The sequence below is a fragment of the Mustela nivalis genome, assembly GCF_964662115.1.
Source record: "Mustela nivalis genome assembly, chromosome: 1".
Taxonomy (NCBI): Eukaryota; Metazoa; Chordata; class Mammalia; order Carnivora; family Mustelidae; genus Mustela; species Mustela nivalis.
Window position 1 is genome coordinate 106886711 of NC_139020.1, and position 16996 is coordinate 106903706.

General features: G+C 47.4%; 1 protein-coding gene and 1 long non-coding RNA gene across 5 annotated transcripts in view; one reads left to right on the top strand and one right to left on the bottom strand.

Annotated features, from left to right (window-relative positions):
- LOC309846064 overlaps positions 1–16996 on the top strand; it is a 495527-nt gene that overhangs the window by 206907 nt on the left and 271624 nt on the right. The gene's annotated exons all lie outside the window — the stretch shown is intronic.
- The window catches only part of MASP1 (MBL associated serine protease 1), a gene marked incomplete at its 5' end in the record, with an annotated part of 63605 nt that overhangs the window by 10359 nt on the left and 36250 nt on the right, over positions 1–16996 (bottom strand). For 2 of the 4 annotated variants that reach the window (XM_082694076.1, XM_082694075.1), the window contains 4 exons: positions 2711–5164; positions 9113–9187; positions 10069–10206; positions 16441–16519. In XM_082694076.1, coding sequence (XP_082550202.1) covers positions 4281–5164; positions 9113–9187; positions 10069–10206; positions 16441–16519 — 1176 coding nt within the window. In that variant the 3' untranslated portion in view covers positions 2711–4280. Of the gene's footprint in view, positions 1–2710; positions 5165–9112; positions 9188–10068; positions 10207–10424; positions 13999–16440; positions 16520–16996 lie in introns of those variants that run through there. The other 2 variants (XM_082694077.1, XM_082694078.1) reach the window with 2 other exon arrangements.

A 16996-nucleotide genomic window follows, 5' to 3' on the forward strand; every position in this document is an offset into this window, starting at 1 on the left:
GAGGAGGAGAGGGAGAAGAAAGACAGAGGAGGAGGGGGAAGAGAAGGAAGAGTGTGAGGAGGAGGGGGGAAGAAAGAAGGGGGGGAGGAGAAGAAAGAAGGAGGCAGAGGGGGAGGAGGAGGAGAAGGAGGAGGAAGGGGAAGAGGAGAAGAGGGAGGGAGAGCTGGAGACTTTAAACACAGCAGAAGGCCTGCTTCCTGAATCCTTTCAGTGTTGACAGTAGAGGCTGGATTCTTGTCCGTTGGAAATGTCCTGCCTGTCCTCTAGAATGTCTTGTAGCATTGGCACTCTCAACTATTTTAACCCTCCACATGCTCCCTTCTTGGCTTCTGAAGCACTTCTCTTCCTGTGTTTCTGACCGCTTTTTGGTCACTTTCTTGAGGTTTCTCTTTTCTCCATGCCTTCCACTCTGGGTCCCCTTGATCAGACCTTGGCCTGCTCTTCTGCACACTTGCGGTAGTTAATACCAGCCTCCTCCTGTCCCACCCTACTGCCTTTCCTATACCCTGATGGACTTCAGATTCATATCTCTGACCTGTTATGTCCTCTGAGTGGTTCCTTTCTTGCTATTCCTTCCTTACATCTTCACCTGGGTTGCTCGTGACCTTCTCCCCTCTGACATTCCAGATGCTTGTTAACGCCCACACAGACCACATCTTGGTTGCCTCCATTTCCTTCAGCCCCCATGTTCAGTCAGCCCCAAAGCTGGTAAAACATCACCAGAAGAAGAATACTCGTTGCTTCAAAGCAACGGGTAATCTTCTTCCTCCACACTATGTCACAGGGTGCTTTCCATGTAACCATGGTACCTCAGTGTTTCAGATAAGCCACAACATAGATATCTAGAAGAAAGGGAAAATCTGAAAGACAGTAGAACCCAAGACAGATAATCCTTAAGACCAGCTATATGTAAAATGTCAAGCACAATTTAGGATTCTTCTAGTTAACAGCGTAAAAAACACGATGTTTTCATTACGATACAAACCCTAAACAAATGCAAACCATGAGTACATCCATGGAGAAGCCTCACTAACAGGTTAGCTGTGCACCTGCCCCCCCATCCTCAACATCTGCACCATTTCATAAGATTCCTATACATCAAGCCCTACTGAACACACTACTTGGATGTTTTAAAATCCTGCACCCACATCTGCACCAGCTTAGCCTTGGTCTGGTGGGTTTTCACTGTCTCTTTCCAGAGTGCTTTCTACCACTTCCCTGGGATGCCTACCCTCAGGTCGGCCTATTCAGAGTTCCCTGCAGATGAGACCCTGCAATTTCTAACGAGCACTCCAGGTGATTCTGATATACTCCCACTAGGAGAATCACTGGTTACAGGACAGAGCACAAACATAGTATGGCTTTTAAGACTCCTTCCACTCTCCCTGATTCCCCACTGCTCCTGCTCTACTCATGCATGTTTCCCTGCTCCATCTTCATCCACTCTGGCCTTTCTCTCCTGTCTCCTGAATTCTTTGCAGCATCTCTGCAAAGCTCTCTAGATCCCCTTCAGTGATGCTCCCTCACCTTTAAGTGCCTAGAGAGCTGCAATCTCTACTCCTCTTATGACACTTGATGGCTTTCACCCTTGTGAGACTTACATGCATGGAACCCTGTCTTGCATGCTAGTTTGAGCTCTTTGAAGTCAAGGGCTTAAACAGTAGGCACTTGAGTGAAGGCATGTGTAGCTTAGAGGGACACATTCCAAGACTGCCCCCATTCCTCATCACCCCTTCTTAGATGATGTCCAGATGACTAAAGTTGTACCTTTTCTGTAATGAGAGGATAGGAGCTTAACGAGGGGCCAGTCTCTCTTCAAAAAGCCAAATAAACAAACATTAACAATCATCAATACAAATGGCTAACAGACACAGGAAAAAATGTTCATCATCATTGGCCATCAGGGAAATTTAAATCAAAACCACATTGAGATACCACCTTACGCCAGTTGGAATGGCCAAAATTAACAAGACTGCAAGACAGGAAACAACAAGGGTTGGAGAGGATGTGGAGAAAAAGGAACCCTCTTACACTGTTGGTGGGAATGCAACCTGGTGCAGCCACTTTGGAAAACAATGTGGAGATTCTTTAAGAAATTAAAAATAGAGCTACTCTATGACCCTGCAATTGCACTACTGGGTATTTACCCCAAAGATACAGATGTAGTAAAAAGAAGGGCCATATGTACCCCAGTGTTCATAGCAGCAATGGCTACAATCACCAAACTGTGGAAAGAGCCAAGATGCCCTTCAACGGACGAATGAATAAAGAAGATATGGTTCACATATACAATGGTATATTATGCCTCCATCAGAAAGGATGAATACCCAACTTTTGTATGAACATGGATGGGTCTGGAAGAGATTATGCTTAGTGAAATAAGTCAAGCAGAGAGAGTCAATTATCATATGGTTTTGCTTATTTGTGGAGCATAAGGAATAACACGGAGGGCACAGGGAGATGGAGAGGAGAAGGGAGTTGGGGAAAATTGGAGGGGGAGACAAACCGTGAGAGACTGTGGACTCTGAGAAGCAAACTGAGGTTTTGGAGGGGAGGGGATGGGGGGATGGGTGAGCCTAGTGGTGGGTATTAAGGAGGGCACATATTGCATGGAACATTGGGTGTGGTGCATAAACAATGAATCTTGGAACACTGAAAAAATAAAATTAAATTAAAAAAACAAACAATCATCAAATCCCAGAATGAAGGCTGTTGGTTATCCACAGAGAGTTTATTTCCACTTCAGACCCTGACAGGAGAAACAGAGTGCAGAGAAGCTTGTGATATAAAATATACAAAATATAGCACCCTCTACATGTACTGTTCACAGACATAGGAGTGTGCTTTCATGAGCCAATTGGAAAAATGGACACTTCACAATTGTTCTCTTGGAATCCCTCTTAGGACTTCTCTGGCTGTCTCTCTCTGATGGAGAATACCCAGAAGAGCAAATTCTGGAGAGGAGGAACACAATCGGCCTTGTGAGGCTCAGAGGAGAGGCTGCTGGCAATCAGAAGCCTGAAAGCTAGAGTTAGAAGGACCCTGAGGGGCATCTGATGTCTTCGTTTTACAGATGGGGAAACTGAGGCCCACAAAGGGAAAGTGATTTGTGAGAGGTTAGACAGCCAGTTAGGGGCAGAGCTGAGGCTAGAACCCAGCACTCTTGGCTGTCCTTTCATGGGCAAGTCTCGTCTTCCCTTGTCTGGCTCCTGGAAACCCAAGGAGTGGATCTTTCTGAACGTCCATGCCAGGTGGGTTCTCTGAAGAGCTCAGACTGCAGGCACACTGGGCAGTCTGGTGGGATCAGGTTACTCCTAATGTTCTGAGCTCACTCTTTGTACCATTTTCCTGCCCAGAAGCGGGGCATGGTGTTTGTCTTCTCTTTATCTAGACAATCCAGTTGAGTCTCTGTGCCTGGGGCTGGGGCTCTGGTGGCCTTTTCAGATGATACACTTCAGAGCTGGAAGTTTGATTCATGCTTGTCTGGAGTGGCAGGTGTAGACACCTGTGTTGTTAGCTGGTATTGGAGAGTGACATATGAGTCTAAATGATGTGTTCAGAATTGGCGATAGAAAGTTATCAGAGATGGGGAACCTCCCACTGATAGTCTCTTGCCTCTAGTCACCACAAACTTTTCCAGCTTTCTCTTTGTCCTTTAATAGAGAGATTTCCTTTAATAGAGAACACAGGGATAAGGCTTGGACTACAAGAAGCTTTGGGGAGAAAAATCCAAGAAACAAAAGTACTCCAAGACATCACACTAGGAGACAGGAGCTTGGAGGTCTTATCCCTATCTCCTGAAGCCCTAGGGCTTTTCCCCTAGAAGGGACTAGACTTGTCTGTACTGACGGCCGATCTAGGAAAATATATGGACTCAGCATTCAACTCAACATAAGGTAAGATTTTCTAATAGTCAAGTCTGAGCTCAGGCACACCAACAGTGGGACCGGAATGTTTGGTAGGTGAGTAGGAGTGTAGAAGACCACTGCATCAAGCCCTCCTGGAGAGAAGTGCTGGGATTGGCCAGAGGGCTAGCTCCCTCATTGTGCTTCAGGGAGAGTGAGGCCTACGAGGGGAAGGAGCTTGCTCAGGGCCATGGACCCAGGCGTCTTGTGTGAAGCCTTTTCAGAGCCCCAGGGGCTGTCTTGGGAGGATGGGGACAGCGTGTTCCATTCCATTTGGTCTGCCAAGTAACTTGGAGTGTGCCATCGAAAGTGCGTGTACAGCCTCTCTTGGGCTGGGTGCAGGCAGGCAGGCAGGCCCTGAGGATGTCAGTCAGCTCACCGTTCCACCTGTAGCTCCCCCAGACCTTGTGGGGAGCCCATCTTCTCCCACACCCAGTCCACATAGTTGGAGACCTTTGTGTAGACCCCATAGACCTGCTTGCTGCCACATTCTTCGGGGCCCCCCCAGGACACCAGGCCTTGGGCTACCCAGCGCTGGCTCAAGTCATCCAGAATGACAAAGGCCCCACCACTGTCTCCAAGGCACGTGTCCTTGCCACCCTCATAGTAGCCAGCGCAGAACATGTTCTCTGTGACGCTATAGTTCCCCGACCGCGACTCATAGCTGGTTTTGCACTCCGCATATGGCACCACGGGTAACTTGACGTACTGTAGGACATCTGACAAGGTCCGTGTGCCACTGCTGATGATCTCATCCACTGTCACATTAGGGTTGGAGATACCCCAGCCCGCTACCAAGCCCAGCATGTGGGGTTCTGGGCCTTCAGGCTCAGGACTTGGCAGGCAGATGGGCATGACATGGGGTCCCAGGGGCACAGGTTCCTGCAGCTGCACCAGAGCTATGTCGTGGTTGTAGTTCTGGATATTGAAGTCTGGATGGAGCACCACTTGGGCTGCAGAGCTGTTGACAGCCCCTGATTTGTCCCGCACATCATGCAGGCCCAAGAAGACAGTGACATGCTCCTTGGAGACCGGTATCACTGTGTTGTCCCTTCGCTGGGAGCGCAGCACGTGGGCTGCCGTGAGGATCCAGGACTCAGAGAGCAGGGCCCCACTCCCAAACCATTTGTCGTTTGGCACCCTCGAGGTGTCCTCCACCACTATCAGGGCCTGCCATGGAAAGAGGCCAGGCTCAGCATTCCTGCCCCCGATGATTCTCTTGACCAGGTTTGGCAGAGAGCGGGAGGGCTGACCACACACTGTAAGGAGAAGGAGGGAATGGGGACAAGAGACAGAGACTGGTCAGATCAGCCATGTGCAAAGAGCCACCAGAAGAAATTCACATCTCATCCACTGTAGATTATGCCACAATGGGACCCTATTCTATATTACAGGGCCATGGCGGCCCCGGAGAGCTCTGCACGGGTGTGACCTTTGACCTCAGTCTTTCTAGTTGGCCTGTGTATGGTCTGGCCCTTCTGTAGCCAGTGCCATCTATGGATTAGACAATTGTATGCACGGGCCTCCACCATCCTGAACCATTTCCAGCTAAGTTTGCTTTGGCCTGGATGATCTCATATTCCAGAAGTGGCCCATGCTGTATGGATACTTAGAAAACTTCTGGAAACCATAGGACATGGGCTTTCAGAGAGAGAAGGAAACTAAAAGGCTGTCTGGCAGGTCACAGCAAACACTGGACTGGGAGCCAAGATACCTAGGGTCTTGACCTGGCTTTTCTTTCTTATGTCCTATGCAACCTTAGATAAGTAGATTTGTCTATCTGGACTTAAATTTTTGATCTGCTAAATGAAGAAGTTGGTCAGTATGAGCTCTGTGGCTCTTTCAAATTCCAAGTTCCCTCAATTTTTATTTCATGTTCCCTGGTCACCCCATTTTATAGGCGAGTAAAACTCTCCAGATGTTAAACAATTAGCCCAAGGTCACATGGCTATGAAGTTAACAGGGTCATTAGCAGAGGGCTATATCTTGTCCCATCTATATATAGGTCAATGTCTTGTCCTATATCCCAAAGTGCCTCATTACACATAAAAATCATGGCCATGGGCTCTGCAACTTTTTCTTCTTCAGCCTAAAGGACTCAAGCTGTGAATGCGTGCCCAGCGTACTCAGGGTTAGGGAAAGGTGGCATAATCTACGAGCAATGATGCATAGGCCCTACTCTGGGCCTCCCATCATTGCACCCAGGAACCCTGTAGTACCTTCAGGGGAAGAAGAAAGGTCTGATCAAACTTCATTCCACTGAGTTGTACCCCGAGCATGCACATGCACCACCAGCCTCCTGTAGTCAAACGCCTTTGGCCTATGAACCGGGGGTCTTCAGCACCACTCCTCCGCTGGCTAAGAACAAGCTCACATGAGCCTTCCCAGCAGGGCTATTAGGCCCTAGAGGTAAGCCTGGCATGAGTGTGGGCTTCCTCCTCCTTGCAAATGGCCAGGCTACACTCTTTGGTCCTGGATACTTTCAACGATCCTTCAAAGGCCAAGGAACATTTGAATTTTCTTGGGAACTTTGGGATGTCAGGCTTTCAGCAACCTAATGCTTTTCAGATGTTCTTCTTCCTGAAGCCAAAGGCTTCTTCCATGATCCTTAGGCACCCTGTCATTCACACCAGGCCAGATGTGAGCTGACCTTTGCTAACTTTCTGTTGCCTCATCTTTCAGAGTGGAAGGCCAGGCTCTTGGCTACAAGTCGCAGCCTATGAGGTGACATTTCAAGACAATCTGTGACTGGCCTTACACAATAGCTCATTTAGTGCTGAAAGGCCCTCAACTGGTGAAGGCCAGGACTGTGGCTGAGTCCATGCTTACAACAAAGCCAGCACTGAGCAGTGCCTTTCTCTAGTGTCAGAGCTGCAGAAGCTTGGAGAACCACTAATTTACAGATGTAGAAATCGAGATTCAGAGAAGGCAAGTGACATACTCAAAGTCATTAGTGACAGAGCCAGAAGAAGAGCCCGTTTCTTGTAACTCTGGAATCATTTTCTCCCCTAAAGTCTGTTTTTCTTCTTGATATGCTTTTGTACTTTCAAGAGGTTGAATGATGCAACAAGCCTTGTGAGAACTCACTGAAATGAGGCCATTATTTTTGCTGCTACCATTCTCCATCCACTCTTTTCTGGAATAAAGGAATCTTCTTGAGAAACTAGAGCTGGGCTCTAGAGCCCTGGAGGTAATGAGGGAGGGCCCTTAAAACAAAACTGTGATATTTTAGAATTCTGGGTCCATGAGGATATCATGAAATACAATCAGAGTCAAGAATGGCTCAGCATTACTTGTGTTGATATCAAAGTCTTGGCTTCACCTTCGAGCTCTGCCCCTAACTCCGTGGGTAGCCTTGGACAAGTCATTGTCCCTCACTGATCCTATTTTCTCATGTGTCAAATGAAGAACAAATAATATTTGCTTAATATGATTCCTTGGAAAAGTGGATATAAAGATGCTAGATAAAATGGCTTTTTCCTTTCTGGCTTGTTTCTGTGTTCAATGTTGATGTTTTAAGAGAGAAGAATTTAGAAATCTCTGGCATGGTCCCATGGTGAACCGTGGTTCTTCCCAACACCACATATTAAAAGAATTTCATGACTCCCTGTCTCTAAGATGTTCTATATAAATATAGAGGATGATGATCATTAAGGATCATAGAATGTCATGGATCACCTTATCCAGCTCCCTCACTTCTGAGATATGGAATCCTAGCCTCAGAGAGGTGAGATTACTTACCAAAGATCACAATAAGAAAATGACAGCACCAGGATTAGGACCCAAGCCCCTGACTCCCAGCTCAATGACTCTTCCCCTTCAAGAGGTTGCTGCATGGCTGCCCGGGATGGAATCTGCCTGAAGTGCTTTTTCCTTCGGCCCACATGATATTTTAGCAAAATGAGAATTAGATTTTTCCTATTTGCCAGAACTCCACCATTCCCCATCCTCTCTGAGTGTTCAACTGTGCCCTTGGGTGTGCTCCGGGCTAAGCCTAAATGAGATGATGGGGATTAGCACGGTATGGGTATGTTGACCTTTCCTCCACTCCACCTCCTCCAAGTTCTTTCTTCATCATAAAGCGCTCCCAAATGAAGTCTTCCGAACTAGTTCTCACCCCTCCACTCCCAGACTACCACATGGAATGAATTCTTCCTTCTCTAGAATCTCATAGCAACTGCGATGGCCAACATGGAATGCTAACATTTTCTTTGGTTCTTAAGTATAATGATAGACAACTCCATAGTCTTTACATTTTAACATCTAAATCTGATATCTAGAAGCTTACTGAGTGGATATGGAGAGTTACTAAAATGCACCTGGTTTTCCCAATGCTCTTATTCATAAAATACAAATGTCAGCCAACATTTAACTATACTGTGAAGCTCCTGCTGTTCGGCAAACATGCAGATGGGATTAGCATCGATCCCCAGTGCTGTCCTGAACAGTTGTGTCTTTCGATTAGTTCCGTTTGATTGATTAAATCAATTCTGCTATTCTTGCTTATATTACAAGTATAAAGTTCTGTGCCATGACTGTTATTTATTTATTTTTTGGGTGCAGATTATTTGTTTCACCCTACAGTGCGCAATTGAGGCTATAATTTTCTAGTAAGTTGATTTGAATATAAGTGTGCACTATGATTGCAATGCAAATCACCCATACTTTTAATGCTAAAGCAAATATCTACAAAATGTCCCCCAAATCTCTATGCATGGTGATACTTTCTATTATCAGAAAATTTTTTTTTCATTTTAAAGTGGGGTCAGTGGGTAAACCATGAGGTCATAGCAGTCAGTAAGACTTGAACAGGTTGCTCTTTGGAAGAACTTCTTTCTCTGTCCTATAATTATGTCTTATGTTGCTAATCTCCTCTACAGCACAGTTAGTGCTTGAGGACAGGGTGCCCACTTCCCTGATTTCCCTGGTGCACAGGAGGTGCACACACAAACCTTTGCAGGGAAAACCTGGTGGGAAGGGAGCAGAACTACAGAGAAAAGAGACCAAAGGCTTTTGATATAATAGCACAGGCTGAATATAGAAGCTGGTTGGTTTGCAAAGGTGTGAGGTTGGGCTTCTCTATCTTTGGCTTTCTGAAGTATCTTTTAACAGAAAAACAAAGCATCATGGTCCCCATCCCCACCCCATCGACAGCCAGAGCACTGTGGATGGGAGACCTGGAGAGAGAGGACTTGAGACTCAGGTACCTGGCAGGCATGTGGGCTGGCTTCTCCCCAGTACTTCATTCATCCAGACTCCTTGGGCAGAACAGGTGTATATACCTGGGAGAGTGAAAAAAGGCAAGAGAAGAGGGAGAAAGGGTTGATTTGTAGTACATGGAAAATAGATCTGGGTTCTTAATTCTTCTATGGCGGACAATTGTAAAGACGTACAATTGTAAGAGACCAAATGGTCTCTCTGAAGCCATTCTCTTTAAGCCAGTCCTCCCTGCAACCTCAAGGATCTTTCTAAAATGGGAATCTATGCTTTCCTTCTGCTCAGAATCACCAACGGCTCCCCATTGCCCTCAAAAACAAACAGCACACTCTTCAGCAGGGAGGCTGAAGCTCTACACAATGGGATGCCTGACTGTTGGCACCCCCTCACCCCTCCCACATCCGCCTGGCCCCACCCCCTAGCGGGCACTTCCTCCCCCTAAGGCACCTGCCACCCCCTCTGCAACACCCCCTCCTGCCCTGCCCCAGTTCTCTGTGGCTTACTTGCCTTTCCTCCTTTCCCCACTTAATAATCTCTTTAAGAAACCACACTGGTGTCCACTATCTTGTCTGAGTCTTACATTAGCTCTGTGAATAATACTGCTGTTCCCCTTTTGGAAAGTGAGGACTTGGAAGCTTAGAGAAATTGGAAGAATTTTCTTAGCACCAGTCTGTGGCAGAGGCAGAACTGCAGGTCTTTGCCATCTCCCTGAGGGTTCCTTCTTTGTCAGGGGCTCTGGGTGTGCATGTGAGGGTGCTGGGGTGCCCTGTGCCCTAACCCCTGGGACACCAGCCTATGGCAGAGAGAGGTGAGACATGCCCTCAAATGTTTCTCCTCCCAATTCTCCCCAAACTTCAGCCTGTGGCCTGGTGCTGCAGCCCCCAGTCTAGCCCTGAGACCCAGTGGTGAAAGGCGGAAGGGGGCTGGTTTAGCATGGAAGGCTCACCTGTGATATTGTGGAGCATCTGATAGTAGGGCTGCTGGCAGGAGTATTGGATCTCAGATTTATATGTGGTAAGGTTGTTCCTGGTGGAGAAGGTAATCAGCCCATGTTTCAGCTCTGCTGGGGCTCCACAGTCTGCAACTGAGAGAAGAGAGTGACACCCCTCAATTAGCCTTTGCTCTTCTTGAGGTCATATGGTGCGGCTGACTTATATAGACGTGCAGGTTGTGCACTTCACACAGGTGTGGAGAGCAATGTTATAGTCTATGAGAATGGTGCAGGGCCTGTGCAACCATGGGTGGCACTGCTTTTGGGGGTCTCCCATCCACTGTGGCAATACCGTGTGACCAACTCACCTAGCCTGGTGTCAACTCCAGGGCAGGGGCAGGACTACTGGGATCTAAGCAGGGCCCAGACTTTCTCCCCCATAGCCCTTTTCCTGACTTTTAGTTCTATTGTGCAATCCTCTTGGTCTCTCCTGCCCAAATACGAAGACTCCCGCTCGGAGGGAAAAACCTCTGGCTGACATAAACAGAAGCAGCTTCGGTTCTTCCTGACGACCATGTGCTGAGTAAGAGCTGTTAACGTGCTCACATTGGTGCTTGGCATACAAAACCCAAAATCAAACAGAAAGAAAGTAGCTCCTGCATGAGTACACGGTCCCACCCTGTCAGCTCTCCGTAGGCATCTTGCTTGGTCACAGAAGGCAGGAGGGTGGGTTGTGGAGTAAACTCAGTTTTCATCCTTCACCTGCTTATGTTGTCCAATTGCTGGGGGCTGGATGTTGGATCTGGCTGTAGGACCCTGCTCCTCAGAGGTGGTCTTAGGGGCATCGCCTGCCCAGCGCCTGGCATGAGTCTCCCAGAAGCCAAGTCACAGGCTGAGGCCCCAATTTGTCAGGGCCCCCTCAAAGCCTTCTTTTAGTGGGGGGTTCTCATTTCTAAGGAAATCTTCAGTCTAATAGCCTATGCCAGAGTTGAAGAGTCACAGAAGAATCATAGAACTTTGTAGCTGCTAAGGGACCCCAAGGCAGACAATCCAGAGTATCATCTTGACTTTGCAGATGAGCCCAGAGAGGAGACTCGACTGGCCTATGGTCACACAGTGAGTGTGACAAACAGAAAACTAGACCTGACTTTAAACCCAGTGTTCTCTTAAGAAAACCAAATGACAGTTCTTAAGGATCTGTGTTGTACTTAAAATGGCTTAAAATCAATATTAATGGGGAAATGATGGACATCAGCTATTAACCTCCTGGTAATTTCAGAGGGCAGCATTAAACATTAAAAAAAAAAAAAAAAAAAAGAATTTCCAGTTTCCCCAGTTTCCCTCATTGGGAAAGAGAGGGCAATTTTCCCTTAAGATGCTACCCAGAAATTGTAGTTTTAAAGTTTAGAACTCTAAATTCAACATTTTGACTGAACAAAGAGTTACCTGATCTGAAGCCCTCCACTCTGGCGGAGAGGGGTGAAGGCTGAGAGTAAAAGCAGGTGTCTCCTATCCACCAGGAAGGCAAAAGCCAAGAGAACTGGCTAATGTTTTGTCTTGACCTCTAATCCCCTTGGGCAAATTGTTCCCTTTCATTTTGATCACCCAAAAGTGGAGATACTCTTCCACTCTGTGTGAGTGAGAGTCAGCACTGGGATCACAAGAGGCAGTAATATATATATATTATTTAAAACCATAACACAGTTTTAAATGTATTTTCCTGCTGAGTCTCAAAGTAGATTGATTTTTCTTCTTCTTCTTCTTCTTTTTTTTTTTTTTTTAAGGAAATGCCAATGAGTGGTGCCTGGATCTTGGTATTACTCTTGTCTCTCTTAACTTTGTTCTAGCAGCTCATTTTGCCTAAAGTATTCTCTGGACCTAATACCTCGTTCCAGAGGGAGCAGTTGAAGTGTTGGCCTTGGACACGGCTAGCTGGTTAGGCTACTGAGAGCCTCCCTTGGCTGGCAAGGGAGAGATTTCCTGAATACAGGGCCTGCTTTCCTATCACTTCAGAGAAGTAACTTCGCTGGCCCTATAGCGAGATAGAGGTGAGATGCAGTATAAGATAGAGGGTTGCTTCGGCTTGGGTGTGGTGAGTGGGGTGGTATGCTTGTACCCCCAAGTCTACCATGGCAGATGAATGACCATGTCTCTCTGGGACCTAGAGACGACTTCCTTTTCCTTACGGCCTTGAGCCCGGCACAGTCAAAGATGTTAAACCAGAACCTGCTTCCTCAGCTGGTCTTGCTTCTTTGCCTTAGGAAGGGTCTCATCCTCTCTCTAACACTCCCTCTGGCCACTTCCACACCCCGGAATCACAAGGCCCTTCCCTTGTCCCTCCCCTTGGCCTCCCTTGCTCATCATCCTCTGGGATGGGACGCACCAGTCCACATTCTGTCTCTGCCGTCCTCTCTGGCTGCCGTTTATTTTCCTTCAGACACATCTTTCTTGAGCCACAGTCCCGAGTGTATTCTGCCACAATCTGGGACTTCCCGGAGAATGACACACCATGGGCTCCCCCGGCCCTCCGGCCTCGGGGTGGCCCCCTACCCCAGCGCCTCTTGGTCCCCACCCTCGGTGTCCTTGGGTTCCAGCATCACAGACCCCTAACTGTGCTACTCTCTCGCCTGCTTTCCCTACACGGGAACCCCTGGGGTCCATGCTCTGGCCTCCCTGAGGCCTTGATCAAACACTGCTTCTTCTTGAAAGTCTTTTCTTAGTCTTCTAATTGGTTAGGGTTGCCTCCTCATTTCTCCTTACAGGGGTTCATCTCTCCGGTGCATTTTATCTTATGCTACTCAGGATTGCCATTATGGCGGCCCATATAAAATCTTCTGCCTCTATTAGGATTCCCTCTGTCTCACCGAGTACAGTATCTGTCACACTTTGGGGGCTTACACATACAGATTGAGCTGATGTTCATCTCTGTTGCCCACCTCCCCTCTGCTCTCAGGGGCATCCTTATCCTAGGCTGACACCACAAACTAGGTACCTGCCCTTGTCCACCCTTTCAGGGCTCTGCCTGCATCAAGAACCCATTTAATCAGCACACAGACTGAGCAGTCCCAGCGTAAAGCACGGCTTCTCTGATGCGTCTGTTCTGGTTTTGTTCAGGCTGAAGCAGAGATTCCCGCCACCACCACAGAGCCCTTTATCATGTGACCAGTGATGTCCCATGGCTCGGAGGGTGAGGACTGTGGCTTTTGAGGGTGATACCTATCTTTTGAAACCTTTAATCAGGGAGTTTTCAGAAATGCGAGATTTGTAAGCCCCAGCCCAGAGGACAGAACTTCAGATAATGCACTTTCACGCCTGTGTTAGGTCCACATGGAATAGAAACTTTCGTGGATGAGGCTTTGTCTAGATTTCCTGCGAAACCTACGCTCTAGGACTTAGTGTTAGTTTCACCTAGTCATGGTTGTTAGAAAAGAGCAACAGATAAAAACAGTAAAGTCATCAAGTCACAGGCCTTCTGGCCCATTTCAGCTTCAAGTGTGGAGTGGATTAGGAACCAGGGCCCACTTTGACCTGGTCAGCCAAGGACTACGTAGTTATATATGAAATCTTGCATCTCTAGGACCAAAGTCATCTGTCCTTTGAAAAAAGTACGGTTCACTTGGAGGTGCTTAAAAAAACAAAAAATCCTCCTTGTCCTTTCATTATTTTCCAGCGTACTGACTGAAGGACGGGTGAGCCCTCCAGGGGGAAAACTGTTCTTTACACAGCAGTTTCAACTGCTCGACTGTGTTGTCTTGTTCAGCATCCACACTCATCCGCACAGGAATTGGAAATGGAGTGTTGGTGGGGTGGGGAGGGGTGCAGGAGCTCTGGGGCCCCAGGGTCTCGTGAGTGGTCCATTCTTGGACGTCTGCACTCTGTGGGGTCCCGTCCTTCACTCTGTCTCTTGCTCTGACCCGAGTTCGTTCTCCTCATCCATTTCGGTTTCTGCCACCGGGGTGAAGATCAAAGAAGGGTCAGGAGGTGCAGGCAAAGGAAGCAGAGAGAGGAAGAGAGAGAGAGAAAGAAGAGAAAGAGAAAAATTAGCAAGCAAAGCAAGAAACAGTTCATGCAGGAAATACAGAAATCGCCCCATGAGGCTGATTAAGAATGCAGTTGAGGTACAGCTGGTGTGGGTGAGGGTTTGGGATTGTGGAATTTGTACCACTCTGAGAATTTGCATAGTCAATAAGTCCTGGCTCATAAAAATTACAGCATTCTGCCCCTGGAACGAGCTTTGTATTCATCTGGTCCAAGCCTTCATCTGGCATACGACATTAAGGGTGGAGTGGAACTTGCCTTGGGTCACCATGACAAGCTGGAGGCAGGGTCCGGACAACCACCCATAATTCCCACTTCCTGTCCCAAGTGACTTCACTACACATGCACACTTCTTGTCTGTTCCCCACCTCTTTCCTCATAATCCTTCAGGGCTTGAAATTTCTCAGTCTTGCTCATCCTTATACCTCCCTTAGGACCTAGCATGTGCCTGGGGCAGAGAGATGCTGAGTAGGAACCTGCTCAGTGAATGAGCAGAGATGCCAGGAATGTCTGAATGGGGATTCTAAGAATCCTAATCCAGGCTATCCTGGAAGAACCAGGTCATATTCAGGAGAAAAAAAAAATTCTTCTTTTCTCTAGTACAAAATGACAGGCATTCTTTAGTATACTAACATAAGTCACAAGAGACGGTACCATCAAATACAGTAGTGTGTTACTCTTACCAGAACTTCCATTATAATTAAAAAAGCATGCATGCGTTATTAGGGGAAAAATTATTATTCAAGTTTTCTGCCTTCCAAAAGCATGAATGAGAGAAAAGCCTCTGCCAAATGAGGAGGTTTGTTTGGTGTGGGGAGTGGTGGTGGCGGGGGTGGGGGGGAGAGAAAGACATTTTTATGGGGCTTTCATTTATTCCCAGTTGGTCCCACAGGTATGATATGTACATTAACTCAACTGGTCCTTTGAATAATCAAGAATGCAGGAAACTGAGGCCAAAAGTCTGAGTGCATGGCTTGGGGACATTCAACGGGTTGAGTCTGGATTTGATCTAGAACATCCTGACTTTAAACCTCCCCTCCCCTCTACACACCCCATTCTCTTTTCCTTCCTCCTTCAGAATGCCCCCTTGCTTTGCCCTGCCCAGTGCTTCCCACAGAACTCAGTCCTAGCACTACACGCGAGCCACGGGTTGGACGAGGTGGGGATGTGTCTCCTGGCATTTGAGTTCCTCAGATTCTGAACCTTGTCTTTTCTATCTGAGTTCCCTAGAGGCACCCGGAGAATGATTGTTGAAGCCATAAGATGCCCCGCTTTCCCACATTGTGCTCTGACTCCAGCCACATCATCTTGTTAAAAAAAAATTTAAAGGCAAATATTCTCAAACATTCTGCCTGGGATTTGCCTCAAGAGAGTTCACCCTGACAGTGTCCCACGAGGCTGCGTGAGTGGATCTGCCTGCCTAGGGAATTTGAGCCTTTCAGAAGAAGGGACAAAGACACCACAGTTTATATGCAGTCATGAAATGCGGCTGGGCGGGACCAACCCTAACACTTGATTTCTTCCCTGTCTGGCCTAAAGCCAATCCTCCCCTTTGTCCTTCTTTTCTTCCCCTTCCCATAACCACACCTCCCTTCCTTAGTCCTGCTGTAATGAGTTTTCTAGAACTGTGGTCTTGACAAGTCTCAAACTAGAACTACCTGGATAAGGGGACAGCGTGACAGCTGGTATATTTTTACAATGCTCACTAAGTGAGCGGTATTTGAGAAATGCCCCCAATATGTTCTAGAGTATTAAGGCTAGTTCAACTTTTTATTTTAATTTGAGGTGAAGGATCTTGTCCATGGTTGCAAGGTGGGTGAGGAGCAGAGGCACTGCAAGAACTCTGCGTCTCAAGAGCCAATACAGAGCTGTGTCCCCTGCTTTACACAGACCCTTTGCACTAACCTTTCCTGACAGGCCCTAAATCATGAGCTGTTCCAGAAACCTTAGTGGGTATGGCTGATGGCCACACGGAGATTGGCAAGGTCATTGAGCTCTGGGCACTGGTGCTGAAATAGTTTCCTTAATTAGCAATGGCCAGAGCTCATTTCAGACCTGGGGACAAGCTACTCCTTTAGCAAGTTTGGCAACCTGTCTGTAGGCAGAGGTGAAATTAGTATTTAGGAAGTAAACTGGGACCAACAAGAAGGTTCCTTCGGAATCTTGGTATCTTACTGCCCAGAGAAACAATAGCCTTTTGGTCTAGCCCTTATGTGTTTGCTGAATTCCTGCCCCCAACCTTCTTTGAGAGCACCTGTTAAGTTTTCACCTTTGTGTGGTCTCTTGGTTAGAACCCACCAGTGCTGGGGAGCTCATTGTCTTTATCACAGACCAATTTTGTTTTCTTACTTTTACAGGTTGGGATCCTGTTACTCCATGTCCCATCCTTCAGACACTCGATCTGGAATGTATCCATCTCCACATTATCCTAGGAAAAAACATGAAGAAGTTGTGGCCTTCGAAGGAGGTTGTTTCCCAGTATAACCAGCTCAAATTCCAAAGCCAGTTGTCGATGATAGGAAATAGAGAGTTGCTGAATTCATGGTCCCTGTTCCTACTCTGGAGAGGGGCAAGGACTGTGTGGAAGAAAGGGCTTGGACAACTGTCTGAAAGGGGAACACTGTACCTCTGACTCCTGTTCTAGAGCCGTGGCTCTCAAACATAGTAGACATCACTATCTTTTGCACAGACCACTGCCCTCCCGGCGCACCCCCCCCCACCGCCCCGCCCCGAGTTTCTGAGTCAGTGGGCCTGGCTTGGAGAGCATGGCTTGGATTTCTAATAAGTGATGTGATGCTGTGGTGAGGACCCTACGTGAAGACGCATTCCCTGAGAACCCTCCTCTAGCTTGGCTCATACCAGTCTCACCTGGGTAACATAACAAAAAAACAATCACCGACCCTTA